At 40.0% G+C, this 21,661-nt stretch overlaps 1 protein-coding gene across 3 annotated transcripts in view; it reads left to right on the top strand.

The window, feature by feature from the left end:
• ATG5 (autophagy related 5) overlaps nucleotides 1-21,661 on the top strand; it is a 161,269-nt gene that overhangs the window by 53,849 nt on the left and 85,759 nt on the right. For 2 of the 3 annotated variants that reach the window (XM_070418001.1, XM_070418000.1), the window contains exon 6: nucleotides 17,202-17,296. In XM_070418001.1, the coding sequence (XP_070274102.1) occupies nucleotides 17,202-17,296 (95 nt within the window). The remainder of the gene's footprint in view (nucleotides 1-17,201; nucleotides 17,297-21,661) is intronic. The other variant, XM_070418002.1, reaches the window with a different exon arrangement.

A 21,661-nucleotide genomic window follows, 5' to 3' on the forward strand; every position in this document is an offset into this window, starting at 1 on the left:
TGCAGTGGTTCCAGCTCTTTGGAGGCTTGTAAGATAGAGGCAGTTGGGTTGTAATTAGATTGCTTTGCTTTCATTAGTTGCATATCTATATACACTGAGTGTCCAGATTATTATGACCACCTGATTATAGCTAATTTGTTTGTAGGCAAATTAGCTATAATTTCGCGCTGAAGTTGCTAGAGGGCCAGACCATTATAAATAGGGAAGCAGGTTGTTTACCATGACAGTACAAGTGATTTTTTTCTGAAGATATGGGTAAACAATGCGATTTAACAGTCTTTGAATGTGGGATATATATATATATATATATATATATATATATATATATATATTTTTTTTTTTTATTGCTAAAAGTATTACAAAGGGTATTACATATGTGTCCTTTCTCCCCCCCCCCCCCCCCCCCCCCCGCCCTTGACAATCCCCTGGCCTCCCTTACCCCCCAGTGTCTTATGTCCATTGGTTATGCTTATATGCATGCATACAAGTCCTTCGGTTGATCTCTTACCCCCCTCCCTCCTGCCCCCCAACCCTCCCTGGCCTTCCCGCTGCAGTTTGATAATCAGTTTGAGGCAGCTCTGCCTCTGTATTATTGTTCAAAAGTTTGTAATGGTCTTTATTATCCGTGAATGAGTGAGATCATGTGGTATTTTTCCTTCATTGACTGGCTTATTTCACTTAGCATAATGCTTGCCAGTTCCATTGAATGTGGGATATATTTGAACATGAATCAATAGTATGCTATAATTTCATTAAAACTAATTGTGCTTACATTTTTTAAAAATATATTTTATTTTTTACAGAGAGGAAGGGAGAGAGATAGTTAGAAACATCGATGAGAGAGAAACATCGATCAGCTGCCTCCTGCACACCTCCTACTGGGGATGTGCCTGCAACCAAGGTACATGCCCTTGACCGGAATCGAACCTGGGGCCTTTCAGTCCGCAGGCCGACGCTCTATTCACTGAGCCAAACCAGTCAGGGCTATGCTTACATTTTAAAAAAATATATTTTTATTGACTTCAGAGAGGGAGAGAGAGAATCATTGATCAGCTGCCTCCTGCATACCTTGAGCCCAAAACCTGGGCATGTGCCCTGATGGGGAATCGAACTGTGACCTCCTGGTTTATAGGTCGACTGGCAACCATTGGGCCACACCAGCTGGGCAGTGCTTACAGTTTTGAAGTAACATGTGTCTTCCATATTTTTTCTTTTTCTTCTTCTTTCGCTTAATTTCATCTCCCTTTCTAGATTTCCTTGTGGTACTTGACCTAGTTCTACATATCTATATTAACACTTCTTCTGTCTCTCTTCTCACTTAAGTTTACTTAGTCTCTGACCCATTCCTTCATTATCTTTGTGGGGTCTGGATGGCCAAATAAATATTTTAGCTCAGAAATCTCTAACTAATGCTGGCCAGTGTATGACCTATTCCCAGGTACCTATTTCATGTACTTTTTAAACAAAGACATGGAAATTACTTTCTTGAGAATTTCAGCATTTCAAGCCTCTCCTCTCTCACCCCACCGCTGTGATCCTTTGTTTAACTCCATCTCTGCGTATGCAGACCAATTCTGATTCAGTGGCTATGAAAATAAGTTCTGGGTGTCAGAATTCTCTGTATTAGTGATGTCTTTTCCTGAGCCAGAGACGTAAACACAGTTCTATAATAGTGCTAATTTCTTATTATTCATTGCATGTCACTTAATGCTTTAAGAACTAGAAGATTCAGAAATCCTTTTATGTGAAAACCACATTTAAGTATTAAACTATGCCAGTATTTTAATTAGCTGAATTCAGAGAGCTGCAAGGTTTTAACACAAACACTAAAAAAGAAGCAGCCCTTAAAAAAAAGAGTACAAAATAAACTAATTTGTTCATCTAAGATGCAGTGTGTTGAGTCAAGTTCTGATTATTATCTTCAAAGTGGCTTTCTACTTATGCATTTCTTCCCCCAGAGTCCATTTAGGATTCAGACTATTCTTGATTCCCTGGCTTTTTTTTTTTTTTTTTAAACATGTAGCTTATTTTTATCATTAACAGTAGATGGATATCAATAAAATATCTCATTTTTAAAATTGGAGTTAATTTCCAGCTTTGTTTTGGCAGTGAATAAAATTTCCATAAAAGATTTAACCAGCAAAATTTTACTTTATTTTAAATTATCATAAGCCACACTCAAAATTAAACTTCAAGATTTTTGGGGCTGTTTTTCTTTAACTAGCTTCTTGTTTTTGATAATATTCTTCTTAGATTTTCTCATAGGCTTGTTAAGGGGAAAGGCTTTACATTTAGAAGTGTCGCCGAAACCAGTTTGGTTCAGTGGATAGAGCGTCGGCCTGCGGACTGAAAGGTCCCGGGTTCGATTCCGGTCAAGGGCATGTACCTGGGTTGCAGGCCCATCCCCAGTGGGAGATGTGCAGGAGGCAGCTGATCGATGTTTCTCTCTCATCGATGTTTCTAACTCTCTATCTCTCTCCCTTCCTCTCTGTAAAAAATCATTAAAAAAATATATTTAAAAAAAAAAAAAAAAAAAGAAGTGTCTTCCCCTCCCCCCCCAATATTTTTATTTATCAGATTATGATATTACACTCAAAGAATGTTATTTCACACCAAAGAATACTGTGTGAGACTCAGACATTTAAGCTGTAAATGAATAAGTTGAGAAATACGGGTAGAATAATTTTAAATTTTATCAACTCTATTCCTGCTAGAATTCTTGGAATCCTGATTAATTTTTTGTGCTTTATAAGATACATTTTGTATGCCACTTGTCACTAGAAGCTATTGAATAGGTTTAAAATACTATTTAGCCCAAAATAAACTCATTATGGGAAATAATAAAGTATATTCCTATTTTTTGAGGTATGTGTAGAATGTTAAGAATCAGCTTTGTTTTGGCAGTGAATAAGTTAAGACAAAATAATTTTGCAGTAATGCCACCTGAATAATCCTAATGGCTAAAATTTGAACTAAGATTTTTCAGTTTCACTCATCATTGTCCTTGTTTTTTAAGAGGTAGTTCCTAATTGAGTAATATTTTCACTTGATTATCACAGTGCATTTCCCCTGATTCTCATTGAAAAAATATGACTTAGTGAATATGTTGAAGCAAATATTTATTTCTGCAGCAGTGACTGCTAACTGTTCAGTTTTGTCATCTGTAACTGCCAAAGGAGATGAAATTAAATTACTGTGATAGCTGAAATAGATTATTTTTTTCCCCACTCAAAGTTTATTATTATATGAATTCATTTGGGGGTGCCATATAAAAATGAGACCCCAAATGCATTGGGCAATTGAGGTTTATATGTCTTCATGGTCAAAGGAGAAGGGGGGCAGGACCCTGAGATTTCAAAGGACTAGGCAATTCACAGGGAGCTGACGAGCAGAACACACGTGGTAGGCAAATTCTTGCTAGGATACCCAGAAACAATGGACATGGGAGCATCTAGCTACTTGGCCACTGCCTGGAGCCTGCCTATCTGATGGTACAAGGTGAATATGCTAAGTTTCCATTCCTGGAGCAGGCCTTTTCATCTGAATCTCTTGGGGTAGGAAAGGGTTAAAGGTTCTTTTTGAGTCTTTTGTTTCTCAACGAGCTTAAATTACTATTGCAAAAGGCAAAGTTTTGGGGTGGCAAAACTTTGGTCCCCTTCACTATTACCTGACACTACCATGAATTTTGAAGTATAGAACTCTGGAATTTTTGATAACATGAACATTCCATTCATTAATGGTTTCCCAGATTCTTCTTAATCATAGGTTATTGAATTGACTCAACTTGGAGTTTTACCAAGCAAGTAGTGTTTTTACTTATAGAAATGCTACTGAAAGTTTTCTGTGATAAGGGTAGCATCCCTGAGAGCCTGCTGGTTTGATGATCACAGGCAAATCATTCACCTGCTTTGAACTGCAGTTTCTCCTATGTAAAATGCTATGAACATCAATTGGGTTTTTTAAATGTCTAAATTCTGTTCAGGTACATTATTAATAAAAATGATCTCTGAGGTCCTATTACAATCAGAACCCACAACTTTTTACTCTAGCACATTTTAGTCTTGTTTTGTTTAGTATCACTTCTTTACTAGCCTAACCTTTTTTTTTTTTTTAAGAGAGAGTGGAGGAGGTGGGGAGAGTGAGAGAGAGAAACGTAGATACATAAATGTGCAAGAGACGCATTAATTGGTTGACTCCTCATTGTGCCCAACCTGGGCCTGGGATCAAGCCTGCAACCCAGGTATGTGCCCTTGATGGGGAATCAAACCCACGACCCTTCAGTGCTGGTGCCAGCGCCCTAACCACTGGGCTACCAGCCTAACCTTTAACATGTTTTTTAGCAGCTGTCATTTAGTCATTTACCTTTGAAAAGATGGGGACAGAGTGGGGAGGACTTGACCCATCAAGCACTACTAATTTCAAGATAAAGGACCAACCCGACCCATTAAAACTTATGATAATTGTAGGTATGTCAGTTTGGCTTCCTCAACTACATATTAAGTGAAGGAAAAATCCTATTGTATGTGTTGTATTTTGTTTGTTTTTTAATTCTCTATAGAGCTCTCAGTACTCAATTAGGTACATAATTGGAACAAATAATTCAACTCTTTATGTTTTGCTGTTTTACTTTGCTCCCAAAGTAAAATCTTGTTTGAGCACACTTCCTTCCATCAACTGTTTTACTCTTTTTTTTTTCCTTCATTGCCTAGAATTAAACTAGATATTCATAATATGAACTGTTTGCAAATTGGGGACTTTTTTTTTATAGAGAGGAAGGAAGAGGGATAGAGAGTTAGAAACATCAATCAGCTGCCTCCTGAACACTCCCTACTGGGGATGTTCCCACAACCAAGGTACATGCCCTTGACTAGAATCGAACCTGGGACCCGTCAGTCTGCAGGCCGACGCTCTATCCACTGAGCCAAACCGGTTAGGGCAAATTGGGGACTTTTTAAAAAGAGATGTTTTTCATGTAACCGTCACAGACAGAGTACATGAAATTGAAATAGAACAGAATTTATCCGAAATTATATTACATTTACTAAATCCCTGTGGTGTCCCAGGCCTGGGTACTTTTATATGCATTATCTTAAGATTCCTGAGAATAATTAGATAAACATTGTCAACTTTGAAAATGAGGAAATGAGCTCACAGAGCTAGTAAGAGATGGGATCAGGATTTGAACCTAGATTCTAAAGTGAGAGTATTTTTCATTGCATCTGCAGGTGGTTAATCTGGCTACATACTAGAATCATCTTGGAGCTTCCCAAGAGTACATTTGCCAGGGAATCTAAAATAATTGGTCTAGAGTGGGAGCCTGACATTAGTGTTTTTTAAAGCTCCTCAGGTGGTCCAAGTGCTCACCTAATGCTGAGAAATGCTGCTTTATTTACTGCATCTCCAGTAAATAATTATTAATAAGACTTTTTCATTTACATTTTCTCATCAGAAGCATGAGGGATTTGTATTAGAAATGACAATATCCTGCATAATAAACCACAAAGTGACAGTGAGTATAATGGAATATCTATTTCTTGTCTGTCTTTCAAAAATTAAAGTCGATTTTTATTTTTGTCTTAGGACTTTGGAGTGCTCTCTGAGTGAGTGAGAATGAGTTGATTCCTTAAATTCGTTTCTGGCCCTTTGAATCTAAGAAAGTGATAAGCTGTAATTTAGCCTAGGAGGGAAAATATTTTCTCAATTTATAGTGGTTTTGAAAGGTAATAAATCAGATTATTGGTTATAAATCTATAGGTGATTTATGCAGGAATACATTTAGTTAATTAGTCTTGGGCTGCCACTGTACTATATAGCTCTGTAAATCTCTTTTTGGCAAACAAGATACTTTTTAAAGATTGTCTTTTAGAGTAAGTGAAGACTACAGTGTAATTGAAGATGATTCCCCCTTTTTTATTTTTAACATGAGCACGTAGAATAAGTTGGGGGTTTTTTGGCATTGTGAATTTTTGAATTTTGAATTTTTTATGTTGTTACTGGCCCGATTTCAAAATAAATTGGAAATAAACTTTACTTAATTAGCTAGAATACTGTAATTGAATTCTGTCTACTTAAAAATAAAGTTAATTACTGGATTGACTTGGAATACAATAATAGTTTATTGGTTTGTGATGTTGAAATTAAAATTTACAGCCTGCTTTTTTCAATACTTGATGAGATTAGCTTTCTTTAAGTTTCCAGCAATATTTCTAAACCATTTATAAAGTAGTTTTCACTAGCTCCATTTGTAGACTGATGCTTTTTATAACAATTGTGAGCCTCTTCCCCGATTAATAAGAAACATCATTTTTTTCAGTCTGTTGTTCCTAATATTTTAAGATGTATTAGGAGAGAGAGGGCTTGAGAAGGAGTGGTCATTAGATGTTAGGTGGAACTCAGACTAGCCTGTCAAAACTGGAGGACTCCCCAGATGTTGACTTAGATGTTCTTGGATCACCATTCTTGCCCCCACTACTATTTCATGATATGGCTGGAGATTAATGCAGTTGAAATGATGGAAGGTAAAAGGCGAGTAAATTGTTCCCACAGAGTGAGAAAATAGGGCCTTGTATGGTAGTTGAAAGGATTGGAGGAAGAAAAATGAGACCTGAAGGGAATTTGGTGTTGTAAAGTGTTGCAACTGGATTGTGTTCTTATTCTCCCCACTATGGTTGGCAAAGGCCATTTCAATTGCATTACTTCAGGGGGCAGCATTCACATAGAATTTGATATGAATGGTGCAAACTCCCTGGCCCTGAGCCAGACTGGACACTCCAGCAATCTTGTGATGATGGGGGTTTGGCATAATCCTTTGCCATATTGGCTTTCACCTTTCACTTACCTTGTTGCTGACTCTAGAAACTCAGCATCTCTGGCAGCCTGAGAGACAAAACACATGTAGTATTACTTTGTGCCAAGTACTATTGTAAGTATTTTGCATATATTAACTCACTTATTCCTTCCAGTGACTTTATGAATATATACTATTAATATCTTCATTTTATAAATGAGGAAATTGACACACAAAGTTTAAAAGTATCTTGCTTAAACTCACCCAGATATTAATAAATGGCAAATTTAGGAAACAAAGGCAGGCAGTGTGGCTCTAGGACAGCCGTGGGCAAACTACGGCCCGCGGGCCAGATCCAGCCCGTTTGAAATGAATAAAACTAAAAAAAAAGAAGACCGTACCCTTTTATGTAATGATATTTACTTTGAATTTATATGAGTTTACACAAACACTCCATCCATGCTTTTGTTCTGGCCCTCCGGTCCAGTTTAAGAACCCATTGTGGCCCTCGAGTCAAAAAGTTTGCCCACCCCTGCTCTAGGATGTCTGCTTTTTCCACTGCTTTTAACATTTGGGGTTCCTTCTTTTTGTTTTTCCCCACTTGCCTAAATCAGTCATTCATTTAGTTATTTATTTAACAAAAGTTCATTGAGCATGTACTTTGTGCCAGGAACTTTTTAGGACTGAAGAGAAATGCCTGGCCCTCATGGAACTTAAATTTTAGTTTGGTGAGAATGATAGTTAATAAGCAATAGAATAATTTCAAGTAACGATAAGTGTTTGGTAGTAAATAGAATAATGACTTTGCTGCAATTATGAGGGAAATCTCTGAGGATGTGACACTTTCGAGACTTGAATGGTGAGAAAGAAGTGGCTATGTGAAGATTAGAAAACTGTGATAGGGGAATGAGCTTGGTGTTTTCTAGGGACAGAAAAGAAAAATAGGGTAACTTGGAGCCTAGCAAGTAAGCAGATTGGTAGTCAATTAGATCTGAGATGCATGCAGGAAACACTGCATTCCCAGGGGGTCAAAGATGTCTGAAAAGAACCTGCTTCTTGGGGCAGAAATATTTAATTGCTGACACTAGTAGCCTGGTGCACGAATTTGTGCACATTAAAAGGAAAATTGATTAGAAGAAATATTTTAATATCGCTATCCGCCCTTTCTCCGTAATAGAAGTGTCAACCAAATTCACAACCAACATTGACAATGGAAACATGTGTGTGCGATTGGCACCAGCGAGAGCTTTATATGTTTCGCGCATGCGCGAGTCAACTTAGCCTTTTATAGATATACTAGAGGCCTGGTGCCCCAAAATTTGTGCACTCGGGAGGGTCCCTCAGCCTGGCCTGTGCCCTCTCGCAGTCTGGGACCCCTCAGGGGATGACCACCTGTTGGCTTAGGGCCCCTCCCCGGGGGATTGGGCCTAAGCTGGCAATCAGACATCCCTCTGGCAGCCCAGGAGCCCTCGGGGGATGTCCATTTGCCAGCAGGGACCAGGCCTAGCTGCAGTTGGACATCCTTAGCGCTGCTGAGGAGGCAGGAGAGGCTCCCACAACCACCGCTGTACTGGCAGCCATCAGCCTGGCTTGTGGCTGAGCAGAGCTCCCCCTGTGGGAGCACACTGACCACCACGGAGCAGCTCCTGCATTGAGCGTCTGCCCCCTGGTGGTCAGTGTGTGTCATAGTGACCAGTGATTCCCAGTAGCTCTGTTGTTAGGGTCAATTTTCATATTACCCTTTTACTATATAGGATAGAGGCCTGGTGCATGGGTGGGGGCCGGCTGGTTTGCCCTGAAGGGTGTCCTGGATCAGATGGGGGTCCCGCTGAGGTGCCTGGTCAGCCTGGGTGAGGGGCTGAGGGCCGTTTTCAGACTGGTCACACCCCCTTCAGGGTGGGGGTCCCCACTGGGGTGCCGGGCCAGCCTGGGTGAGGGGCTGAGGGCCGTTTTCAGACTGGCCACACCCCCTTCAGGGAGGGGGGGTCCTGCTGGAGTGCCTGGCCAGCCTGGGTGAGTGGCTGATGGCTGTTTGCAGGCTGGCCACAGCCCCTTCGGGTGGGAGTCCCCACTGGGGTGCCTGGCCAGCCTGGGTGAGGGGCTGATGGCTGTTTGCAAGCTGGCCAAGCCCCCCAGTGGGGACCCTCACCCCATGAGGATGTGGCCATTCTGGGTGAGGGGCTGATGGCTGTTTGCAGGCTGGCCACAGGCCCCAGCCACCCAAGCTCCCAGTGGAGGCTGGCTGGAAGCAGGTATCTGGGATTTATTTGTCTTCTATAATTGAAACTTTGTTGCCTTTTACGGAGGCCACAGCCAGCCATGGCAGGCGGGAAGCTTGGCTTCCTCCATCGCCGGGGCAACCAAGCCTCTGGCTTGCTCCAGCTCCGAGGCTGCTGGCCGCCATCTTGGTTAAGTTAATTTGCATATAATCGCTCTGATTGGCTGGTGGGCGTAGCGAAGGTATGGTCAGTTAGCATCTTTGTCTTTTATTAGTGTAGATAATAAACTTGCTTAATTAGACCTGCTTAGCTAAACTTTTTTCAGCCCAGTGAAGCACCCCAACTTCTCTTTCAGGTAATTGTCAGCAACACAGCGGTAAATATCAACATGAAGCAGATTATTATTGTAGATCACACAGGGAGAACAAAGGGTAAAATATTTAACTGCAGCAGTGTTTGACTATATTCTGTGCAGTGAAAAAACCTGAAGTCATTTTCAAGGTCTACCATTTCTTTTTTTCAGTTGGGTCAAGTTTCTAAGGTTTCTAAATCTCTGTTTTCCGGCTAATGAAAAGAAAATAGGATTCCACCAAGTCTCCTATCTACTTACTCCAGGTCTTCTTTGAGGATCAAATGAGATGAGGCACGGGAAAACACTTCACAGACATTTGGTTAAAGTGTAAATGTTTCCATCTGAGTATAAAGCAAGTCATGTTCCTGGGCTGAAGAAATTGCAAAGAGGCTAATTGCTAGGGAGAGAAAGCCAGGCGTTGCTACATTACATCATTACCCGATGCCCAAGGCGACCGTTTCTGGGCTGGCCATGGGGTTTCAGCAGCAGCAGCTGCGATTTGGTGGACTGTCACTCTGGGTGGTGGCAGGGCCTGTGTCCCACTTCGGGGAAGCCGAGTGTTGCTTTGTCAGCCAGGTCCGTGCTGCCGTTTCTCTGTAAATGGCAAGTGTACATCACGGCAGCTCCTGTGTTGAGCATCTGCCCCTTGATGGTCAGTGCACATCATAGTGACTGGTCGGACAGTGGGAAGCACACTTAGCATATTAGCCTTTTATATATATAGACTAGAGGCCCAATGCACGAAATTCATGCAAGAGTAGGCCTTCCTTCCCCTGACTGCCGGCACCGGCTTCCCTCTGTCATCCGGGACCCAGGACCCGGGCTGGCTTCCCTTCGGCCACCCGCAGGCACCCAGGACCCAAGCTTCCCTCACAAGCCCCGGCTTCATCCGGAAGGACATCCGGTCTAATTAGCATATTACACTTTTATTATTATAGATGGTTGCTTGCATGCAGAGTTTGGGCGGGGACCAACCTGCCCCAGTTGCAGGCATAAAGGAGGTACTGTAGATTGTCTTTTAAAATAATGATTCTAATATGAAATTTGAAATAACCATATTATTAAAGTACATCATAAAGCATTATTCCTTATGACTCATTAGAAAAGTGTTTGGAAATTTATTCATTAATGATCTGATTCAGTTTATTTAAAAGCACATTCTGGATGCTGTGTAGAGATATAAGTGGAGTGGCAGAGATCAATTAGTAGGCTGTACAATGCTTTAGTTGAGAGATGATAGTGGTTTAGATGAAAGTTATAACAGTGAATACAGAGAGAATTAATTGCACTATAAAATATATATACTGATTACTGCCTTTGACTCCAATTTTCTAGACTACAGCACAGGAGTAGATAAACATCATATTCAGAGACAATGATAGTCCAGGTCAGGATTTTCCTGGGATGCAGATTTTATTGCTCTCTTGATTCACTCAAACAACCAATTCCCTAGGGTACAACTCTACTGCAAGATGAGTGTTTATATACAGTATTTAAGGATTAGCCTTCTCCAGGATTAGCACTCCTCTGAGCCTTAATGTAGAGGCCAGTCTGGTAGCCCTGCCTCCTCTGTCTTCGTGATGAATTTTCATGGGGCCTTGAAGTCTTTCAAGACTTCTTTGCTTTAGTTAGGGCCTCCCCAAAGATATTTCTCAGTAACTTTAAGCCTCAAGCAGATGGTCTCATAGAAATGTATGGTGTACTTCTGTTGAGCAGCATCTAAGCACCAGTGGGTATGCTGCTGCTTGCCATGATTCAGCCTAACTGTCCTGGTAACATAAGATTCTCTGAATTTATTAGACTCAGAAGACAAATGAGTTTGAAGATACAGGTCACTTTTTTAACACATCTGCGTTAGATACCCTACCAGTAATTGTTGTTTCTTTTTTCTTTTAATAAATTTTTATTGATTTCAGAGAGGAAGGGAGAGGGAGAGAGAGATAGAAACATCAGTAATGGGAGAGAATCATTGATTGGTAGCTCCTGCATGCCTCCTACTTGGGATGAAGCCCACAACCTGGGCATGTGCCTACCGGGGAATTGAACCTTGTACCTCCTGGTACTTATGTCAACGGTTAACCACTGGGCCACTGCGGCCGGGCCCAGTAATTGCTATTTCTTTTTCCCCTTCCTATTTTGCTTTTCAAAAATATTTAACATATTACATATGAATAAATTAATTCAAATAAGTCTATAATTAGATATGATGTCTGTTACATATTTTGAAAGTTTCAGGTCAAAAATACTAAACACCATACATACACTACCACTTGTAGTAATTTGAATAGTAATGTTGGTAAATGCAAATTTTGTGAAGAGCAGGGTCCCTTCATTGTGATGTTCAACCATTTGCTTTTCTCTTCAAAGAAAAGCTTAACATTTGTGTATTATGGACTGTCATGATCTGATACTTTTTGGGGGGGGTGCAATAAATCTGTTTTTTGACATTACAGGCATTAAAGAGCAGGAAGTGGATAGTGTGTGCATGTGGAGGCCATTTTACCCCTTTTTTATAGTTTGAGGGTTTCAGCCAGCGTCAACTACATTACTGAATGAGGCTGAGTAGCAGGCCCATAGATGTCCTCCATGTCTCCTGTGGGAGCTTGTAGATACATACATTATTTGTGGTGTGAGAATGTTAAAAACCCACCTTCAGTTCTTAACTCTCACAAAACTCAAATGAAAATATAGATACATTCTTTAAAATTCCCACTTTTTTTAAGTATACTGGACTTTTTTATTTTTCTTTATTGATTAAGGTATTATATATGTGTCCTTATCCCCCCCATTGCCTCCATCCCCCCGCTCGTGCCCTCACCCCCCTAAGGTCTGTGTCCATTGGTTATGCTTATATGCATGCATACAAGTCCTTTGGTTCAGCGGTCTCCAACCTTTCAGACCTCATGGACCACCAGTGGTCCATGGAACACAGGTTGGCGACCGCTGCTTTGGTTGATCTCTCCCCCTTCCCCTGTCTTCCCTCTGATGTTTGACAGTCTGATCGATGCTTCTCTGTCTCTGGATATGTTTTTGTTCATCAATTTTAAAATTGCCACTTTTATTCTTCAGTTTTTTCAAAAGATATGACTATATATGATACCCTAGGATTAAGGGAAGAAGGTCACACTTACAAGGAGCCCCTTTCCAAGGCTGGGTTTAGAACTTGTTGGAAAAGGTAGAGATCACCCCCTGGATTAGTGGAAAATTGGTTATTTTTCCCAGATTAGAGCTGGTCTGCATTCACTGGACAATCAGTACAATGTGGAGTGCAGGCCACCAGTAACAAGTTCCCTGTGCATGCAGAGGGAGTGTTAGCTCTGTGGGAAACCTTAGAGGAGTCACCCAGATGGGCCTCCACAGGAAATCGGGGTGCTGATAAGGGCAAGGGGCCTTCATGTGCCTATAGTCAGGAGCCCCTTGTTCTTACAGAGTCCTTTCAGCACCTTATAATAGGAAAGCTTGATGTGCTCATCACAGTAGAGACGCTTAAAGAAATGGTGTCCATTATGGCACTGCATATGTTGAAGGGTGAATTTAGAGTTGTCATTAAATTGATAATGGACACAATAATGTTGCTTTTCCAGAATTGTTTTTTTTTTTTTTTTTTGCTATATAAGTACATAAAAACTTGTTTGTTAATAACCTTTCTGTACTTTTTATTGTATGTTTGTATTTGCTTTCCTTCCTTTGACCCTATTGACATTTTGAGTCAGATAATTCTTGTTTGTAGGGTGCTGTCCTGCACATTGTGTGGTGTGTAGCAGCATCCCTGGACTATAGTTGTGACAACCAAAAATGTCTCCAGATCTACCAGGAAGCAAAATCTCTGGTTAAGAATGACTGCTTTAACCCATGTTTGGTGGGGTTTTTTCCTATTAAAAATAGTATAAATCTTCATTTTACTATAATGTTTTTCTTGTGGTTTTTAACAGGTTCTATTTTAATAAAAGAGGGTATCTTAAATAATTATAAAATTTTATTTTCAGGAGAGGCATTAGAAGCTATTTAATCTAATTCCTTGATTTATCTATAAGTGAATTATGGTAGACTTTTCAGTTGATTTCTTTCTGGTCACGTAGCTGTTTAGTTGCAAACCTAGGATTAGAACCCAAAATTTTCAGTGAGAAGTTCTGTACATAGTATCCTATTATTTGCTCTTTGTCTCAAGAGCATATATTATGCATGCATTATTGTAGATAGGTGCTAGAGATCATAAATGATGAGCAGTGAGTAAAATCTCAGGTGTGCAAGAAGAATCATTTTATTTAGCTATTACATTTTTGCTTACTACTTAATGGAAAAAAATACTTTTAAAAAATACATTTTTAATTTATTTCAGAGAGGAAGGGAGAGGAGAGAAACAAATAACAATGATGAGAGAGAATAATTGATTGGCTGCCTCCTGCACGCTCCTACTGGGGATCAAGCCAGCAACCTGGGCGTGTATCCTGACTGGGAATCGAACCGTGACCTGACCTCCTTGTTCATAGGTTGATGCTCAACCACTGAGCCACACTGGCCAGACAAAAAAGTAATTTTTTAAAAAGCATTAATAGAATAATTGATTCATAAATGAAAGGACTGTGGTCAAAGGAGCTCCTCTTAACATTATGATACAGTTTTGTGGTTGCAGCTGTTGAAACGGTTGTGGACTTTGAATCAGAAAACCAAGCGTCTGGTCTTGGTTCTGCATTAAATTCATAACAATCTGAACAAATAGTTGTTATTTGTAAAATTGCAAAGAACTAACTGGATTCTAAATTCCATGTGCTGTCAGTCTTAGTGTAGTATCACTCTAGAGAAGGCCTAGACTGCCGTGGTCGGCAAATGCGGCTCGCGAGCCACATACAGCTTTTTGGCCCCTTGAGTGTGGCTCTTCCTAAGCCTTAGGAGTACCCTAATTAAGTTAATAACAATGTACCTACCTATATCGTTTAAGTTTAAGAATTTGGCTCTCAAAAGAAATTTCAATCGTTGTACTGTTGATATTTGGCTCTGTTGACTAATGAGTTTGCCGGCCACTGGCCTAGAGCCTGACACAGTCTTTTGGACCATGGATATCAGAAGAAACAACTAAACTTTATTTTTTAAAACAATTTTGATGGCATAAGCAGGATGAATAGATTGCCAGTAGATTGGATTGAGACGAATCTAGTAGTGGAGAATATGCTTTAATACCAAACTGATCTGAAATTCTGGAGCTATTTGCTTTACAGAGATTTGATTCTGAGAGAAAAATCATTTAAGCTAAAATTCTCAGTGAGTTAAATAACAATGTACAGAATGCAGGGGCGGGGGGGGGGGGGGGGTGGTAATTTACTTATCCTTTATCAGATAAGGGACTTGTATCCAGAATACATAAAGAACTTTCATATATAAAAAGGGGACAGAGGATTTGATGGACACTGCTCCAAAGAAGATATATAAATGGCTAGTAAACAAATGAAAAGATGCTCAACATAATTAGTCACTAGGGAAATGGAAATCAAAACTATAAGGAAATATCACTTTGCACCCACTAGGATGACTATAATAGAAAAGATGGGCAATAACAAGTATTGGCATGGATGTAGATAAATTGGAACCCTTATACGTTTCTGACGAGAATGTAAATTGGTGCTGCCTCTTTGGAAAACAGTTTGGCAATTCCTCAAGACATAGGTACCATATGGCAGGTATATACACAAGAAAATTGAAAAAATTTGCATCTACACAAGAACTTGTACATGAATGTTCATAGTAGCCAAAAAGTGAAAACAGCTCAAATGTCCCATGAACTGATGAATGGGTAAACAAAGTGTGATATCTCCATACAATGAAATATTATTTGGCCATAAAAACTAATGAAGTTCTGATAGATGCTATAGCATAAATGAACCTTAAACATAGTCTGGGGAGGGGGAGGGGGGGGGGGCAGAGAACAGATGCAAAAGACTGCATCTTATATGATTTCATTTATGTAAAATTTTTGGAGTAGAATAGAGATTAGTGATTTCCAGAGCAAGGAGGATGGGGAAAGGGAATAACTATTAATGGGTATGTATTTCTTTTGGGGATGATGAAAATTTTCAGAAATTAGATATTGCCAATGGTTGCTTCACTCTGAATATACTAAAAAACACTCAGTCGTACACTTTAAAAGGATGAATTCTGTGGTATTTGAATTATATCTCAGTAAAGTGGGTTTTTTTAAAAAAATTAAACCTGAAAAAATTTTTAAGGTGTTGTTTAATTAGTTCACATTTGTTTCAAAGCATTTCCTATAATTTTATATTTTTAAATTAATGTTAACTATGTTTGGTATTTTGACTTCATTTCTTAAAGCAAGTTCTGGCTAAAATTCAGGTCACTTGAAGCAGTTGCCTTTATAGTTTAGATAGTAGGAGTAGAACAAAGGAAATCAAGATATTCATCCCAGTCTGATGGGGTATCCCAGTCATAATCTGTTTAGGGTTTTTCTTATGAGACAAATGTCTACCTAGGAAGAGGAAGCAATAATGTAGAAAATTAATTTTATATCTTTGTGTTTAGTTATCTTCTACACTAATAAAAGAGAAACATGGTAATTAGCGTACGACCGCTACCCTTCCCATTGGCTAATCAGCATATCCTTATGCAAATTAACTGTCAGCAAGATGGCGGCCGGCAGCCATGCACTGAAGCGAGCAGGGAGGCTTGCTTGCTCCAGTGATGGCGAACTCCAACGTTCCCCACCTGCCGCTGCCAGCCTCTCAGCTGCAACTCTAAGCAACTATGTTGCACATATAGAAGCTAAACAAAACCCCAGAAACCAGCTTTCAGTCAGCCGGGCTTCAGCCAGCAGGACCACAACATTGTATTGAATACAGAAGGAAAAACAAAGGCCAGAAACCAGCTTTCAGCAGCCGAGGCCTCAGAGCTAAAGCTGGCCCAGAATAAAAAAAAGAAAAAAGAAAAAAAGGAGCGGTTGGGAGCTTCAGTCACTCGCCAGCTGGAAAACGGCCCTCAGCCCCTCACCCAGACTGGCCAGGCACCCCAGTGGGGACCCCCACCCTGATCCAGGACACCCTTCAGGGCAAACCAGCCGGCCCCTAGGTGTGCACCAGGCCTCTATTCTATATAGTAAAAGGGTAATATGCCTCCCGGCACCGGGATCAGCGTGACAGGGGGCAGCGCCCAAACCCCCTGATCAGCCCTGCTCTGTGTGTGACAGGGGGCGGTGCCCCAACTCCCCTATTGGCCCTGCTCTGTGTGTGACAGCGGGGAGCTCCTCAACCCCCTGATCGGCCCTGCTCTGTGTGTGACAGGGTACGGAGCCCCAACCCCCCTGATGGGCCCTGCTCTGTGCATGACAGGGGGTGGCGCCGCAAATTCCCTATCGACCCTGCCTTGAGTGTGACAGAGGGCGGTGCCCCACCCCCCATCGGCTCTACCCTGAGTTTGACTAGGGGTGGCATCGCAACCTCCCGATCCGCCCTGCTCTGTGCATGACAGGGGGTAGCGCCCCAACTCCCCAATTGGCCCTGCTCTGAGCCCAACCAGGGGCTGCACCTAGGGATTGGGCCTGCCCTCTGCCACCCGGGAGCAGGCCTAAGCCAGCAGGTCATTATCTCCTGAGGGGTCCCAGACTGCGAGAGGGCACAGGATTGGCTGAGGGACCCCCTTCTACCTCCCCCCGCCAATGCACTAATTTTTGTGCACCGGGCCTCTAGTAGAAATATAAACTTAAGGGAAAAAAATCATATATATAAATAATACCCTTTTAGAAATTTCTAAGAGGTAGAAGTTTAACAACTTTCATCTCTTCATGTGAGGTATTAAATTATAATGTTGTTCACTTTTAATAAATAATTTATCGTTACAGACAGATTTGACCAGTTTTGGGCCATCAATCGGAAACTCATGGAATATCCAGCAGAAGAAAGTGGATTTCGTTACATCCCTTTTAGAATATATCAGGTAGGAAGTTACATTATTAACAATAACAACTTATGAAAGCCTCAGACATCTTACTTCTTGAAGTTCTCTAGTGCATTGATCCCCTCCACCCTGCACTCCCCCCTCCCAGGCCTTCACCACACTGTTGTCTGTGTCCATGAATTATGCATATATGCATATAAGTTCTCAGTTAATCTTTCTCTACTCACCTCTCTTCCCCTCCCCTTCCCTCTGAGATTCGTCAGTCTGTTCCTTGCTTATATGTCTCTGGATCTATTTTGTTCATCAGTTTATTTTGTTCATTAGATTCCATATATGAGTAGAATCATGTGATTCTTGTCTTTCTCTGGCATTTCGCTTAGCATATTACCCTCCAGGTCCCTCCATGCTGTCTCAACGGGTAAAAGATCCTTCTTTTTTATAGCTGCATAGTATTCCATGGTATAAATGTGTAATAGCTTTTTTATCCACTCATCTGATGGGCATTTGGGCTATTTCTAGATTTTAGCTATTGTAAATTGTGCTGCTATAGGGGGGCATATATTCTTTCTGATTAGTGTTTCTGGCTTCTTAGGATATATTCCTAGAAGTGGGATCACTGGGTCAACTGGGAGTTCCATTTTTAACTTTTTGAGGAAACTCCATACTGTTTTCCACAGTGGCTGCACCAGTCTGCATTCCCACCAGCAGTGTACTAGGATTCCCTTCTCTCCACATCCTCGCCAGCACATTTCATTTGTTGATTTGTTGATGATAGCCATCCTGACAGGTGTGAGGTTATACCTCACTGTTGTTTTAATTTACATCTCTCTGATGATTAGTGACTTTGAGCATTTTTCCATATGTCTCTTGACCATCTCTCTGTATGTCCACTTTAAAGTGTCTATTTGGGTTCTTTGCCCATTTGTTTGTCTTCCTTTTGTTAAGTTGTATGAGCTCCTTGTATATTTTGGAGATTAAACCCATATCAGATGTATCATTGCAAAGAAGTTCTCCCATACAATGGGTTACCTTTTCATTTTGTTGACGGTTTCTTTTTGCTGTGCAGAAGCTTTTTATTTTGATGCAGTCCATTTGTTTATTTTCTCACTTGTTTCCCTTGCCTTAGCAGATGTATTAGCAAGCATATTGCTATGAGAGATGTCTGATATTTTGCTGCCTGTGGTTTCTTCTAGACTTTTTGCGGTTTCAGGACTTACATTTAAGTCTTTTACCCATGTTGTTTATTCTTGTGTATGGTGTAAGTTGGTGGTCTAGTTTCATTTTTTTGTATGTATCTATCCAATTTTCCCAGAACCACTTATTGAAGAGACTATCTTTAACTCCATTGTATCCCTTTGCTTCCTTTGTCAAATATTAATTGAGTTAATGACTTGGGTATTTTGACCTATTTTTGCTTCACTTTCCTGGTCTGACATTTGTGCCTACATGTCAATCTCACTGAGCTCAAAAATACTGTAAAATATTTCAGACAAAAATGATAAAGCAATTGCCCTTGAGGAAAAAAGTTGTTTCCTAGAAAGAGCACTTAACTAGAATGGAGGCTTCTAAGGCTCTTTGGGAGGCCAGACCTGACACCTGTGTATCCATAGGAGGTAACTCAGCCTTGCTAGGCCTCTGTTTCCTCATCCATACAATGAAAGGGGGGCATAGTTATAACGAAGCGATATGACTGGTTTATATAATTATACCAGTGATGCTCTTATTTTTTAAAACATTTAAACTCCTAGCTTCAAAGCAGATTGATCATTTTACTCAAGTCCTTATGGTGCCGTTTGACTTTTAATCACTTCCAAAAATGAAATTTATATTTTTCAAATGGTTCATCTTTTTATGGATGCAGAGTAATTGTTTTGTTCATGCTGTGTGTCCATGGTCTAAAAGGTACCTGGCATGTACTAGTAGGCTTTTGTGAGTATTTGTTAATTTATTAAATTGTTCATCAATTATTAATAGTTAATTGAGGACTATTCTGTTTTCCATGATCTTCATAGTAATGTGCCATAATGCATTCCCAGAGTTTAGCAAAGTATCTTATTTGTGGAATAGTTGAATAAAACATATCACAAATTCTGAAGACATCCTCAAAAGAACTCCAAAACTAATTTGCGATGTATACCTCCCAGCACTTATTTGGACAGTTAGGTTTTGACATGTATATTTAACTACTTGTATACTGTGGTTTCTATATTGTAAATACTTTAAACTCCTATAGGAAAAGTGTGTTATATTGTTACTTAACATAGGGGTTATTATTGTTAGAATAGTGCAGATGTACACAGCAGAGATCTTCCTTTTCACATTTATCATTCATTTCTGGAGAAATTATCAGCTGTGTCATACCTCTTTCTGTGGTGTCATCACACAGGATTTAGAGAGAAAGAATATGAGAGAGAGGGAGGGGAAGAGAAAGACAGAATGTGTATAAAAGAGAGAATGGTTTTCATAAAGTTCTATAATTAGATAGAAAGTGGGGAGCTAGAGAATTCTCAGAATTTGCTTGGCAAAACGTGGCTGCCAGGTGTCCTCTGTTGGGGCAGAGCTTGCTGTCTGACCTTGCCTGTGTCACGATAGTGTTTTTTCCTCAACTAGGAGACAGAAACTGAGGTTCTCAACTGACAATTTATTGTTGCCTTTACCCCTTTCCATTTGGGTTCTCACTTGAATTTGTTAAGATTTTAGAAGTGAGATACATTAAGTGAACATAAAAATTTAGCAGCCTTCGTTTTTGCCTATTGTTCATTTCTTACCTTTTTCCATTCCCTATTTTGTATTTTTGATTCTTCATTCTTGCCTTATCCAAAGGAAGGAGGGCTCTGCTTTCCATTTTCCTAATTATATGATCTAAATGTAATACAGATTTCTGTTGCTGACTCCTTTACAGCTGATTTGTTTGTATGTTGGCATATTTCATTGATTTGCATAGTTTTTACTTAGAATGCATTTTTATTAATCTGCACCTTTTTAACATACGAGATCTAAATCTCTGTACTATTTGAGACCTTAAATTAGTAAGTAAATTTAAATAAAACCTGAAAATCCAGATTTATTAATAAGATAAATGAGGGGCATAGTTTTGCTAAAATATTTATTTTTTCCTTGCAGAGTCCTAATAGACTTCCTCTGTAGCAAGGGGTAAAAAGGAAGGGCACAGAGAGCATGCTTAAGTGAGACCCATTTTGTCTTTGGAAGTCTTAAAACCATCTTACAATGGTGTAGGTATCATTATTTGATTTTATATGGAAGGAAACTGAAGCTGAGGGACTTTAAAGTCACTTGCTCAGGAGCACACAAATGAAAAATGGAAGAGCTAGAATTCAGACCTAGGTGAGAGTTATTACAAAGTATGACTTTATTTATAAAAATTAAGTTTATAGAATTTTGAGGATATAATTGTCACATAAAATGAAGTATACCTTGACCAAATAAAGTTGATAGAAACCTAGGAAATCTCTAACTGGTGATATTATTTAACGACTGACTTTTGTACAGATTGTTAGAAAACTTTAGTTCTTTTTCATCCGTAATTCAATTATCATAGACTCAAAATGACTATAATGTAATGGCAGAATTTTAGTGGTAAAAGTAAAATAAATCCAAAAGTAGTCTAGAGGCCCATTATAGACACAAATGTGTCATTCCTGTCATTGACATGACAGTTTAGTTTGTTGTGTGAATTTCAAGTCTGTTTTCCTGAAATCCAGGTGCTTCATTTTAGCCAGTATTCTAGAGATGAGGTTAATGGCAGGAAGTGTTGCAGAAATAGAACTAGAATCATATTCAGAATAGCACATGTAAACAGATGGTAGTTAATGAAGATACCTGTTAAAAACATTGTACAATGACTGTGAGTGAATATTTGGCACATTATTCTGTTTTCCAAGAAGCAGTCCTATATAATAAAAGCCTAATATGCTAAGTGTCCGGTCAGCTGGTAGGCTGTTCAACCAATCAAAGCGTAATATGCTAATGATATACTAAGGCCACTCAACCACTCGCTGTACCGTGCACTGACCACCAGGGTGGTCAACCAGTCGCTGTGACATGCACTGATCACCAGGGTGCAGACGCTCTGACCACTGATGCATGAATTCGTCCATCGGGCCTCTAGTGGATTTATAAATGTTAACCCGCCAATGCACTTTGTGTCAGAAAAGTCTTATCCATTCATTAATTCAACAAGTTCATTTACTCATAAATATTTGCATGCTTTGCACAGAGCTGTGCACAGTGCTACAAGTGGTGATTAATATCATACATCACCCTCTCACAATCCTAGACCATTGGCTCCTAATCGCTCACCTGTCTGCCTGCCTGGTCGCCCATAACTGGCCCCTGCTGCCGGCCTGATCGCCCCTCACTGCCTCTGTATGACGGCCTGATTGC

This window comes from Myotis yumanensis, unplaced genomic scaffold (genome assembly GCF_028538775.1).
Source record: "Myotis yumanensis isolate MYYU_CA2020_CCGP unplaced genomic scaffold, mMyoYum1.0.hap1 SCAF_6, whole genome shotgun sequence".
NCBI lineage: Eukaryota > Metazoa > Chordata > Mammalia > Chiroptera > Vespertilionidae > Myotis > Myotis yumanensis.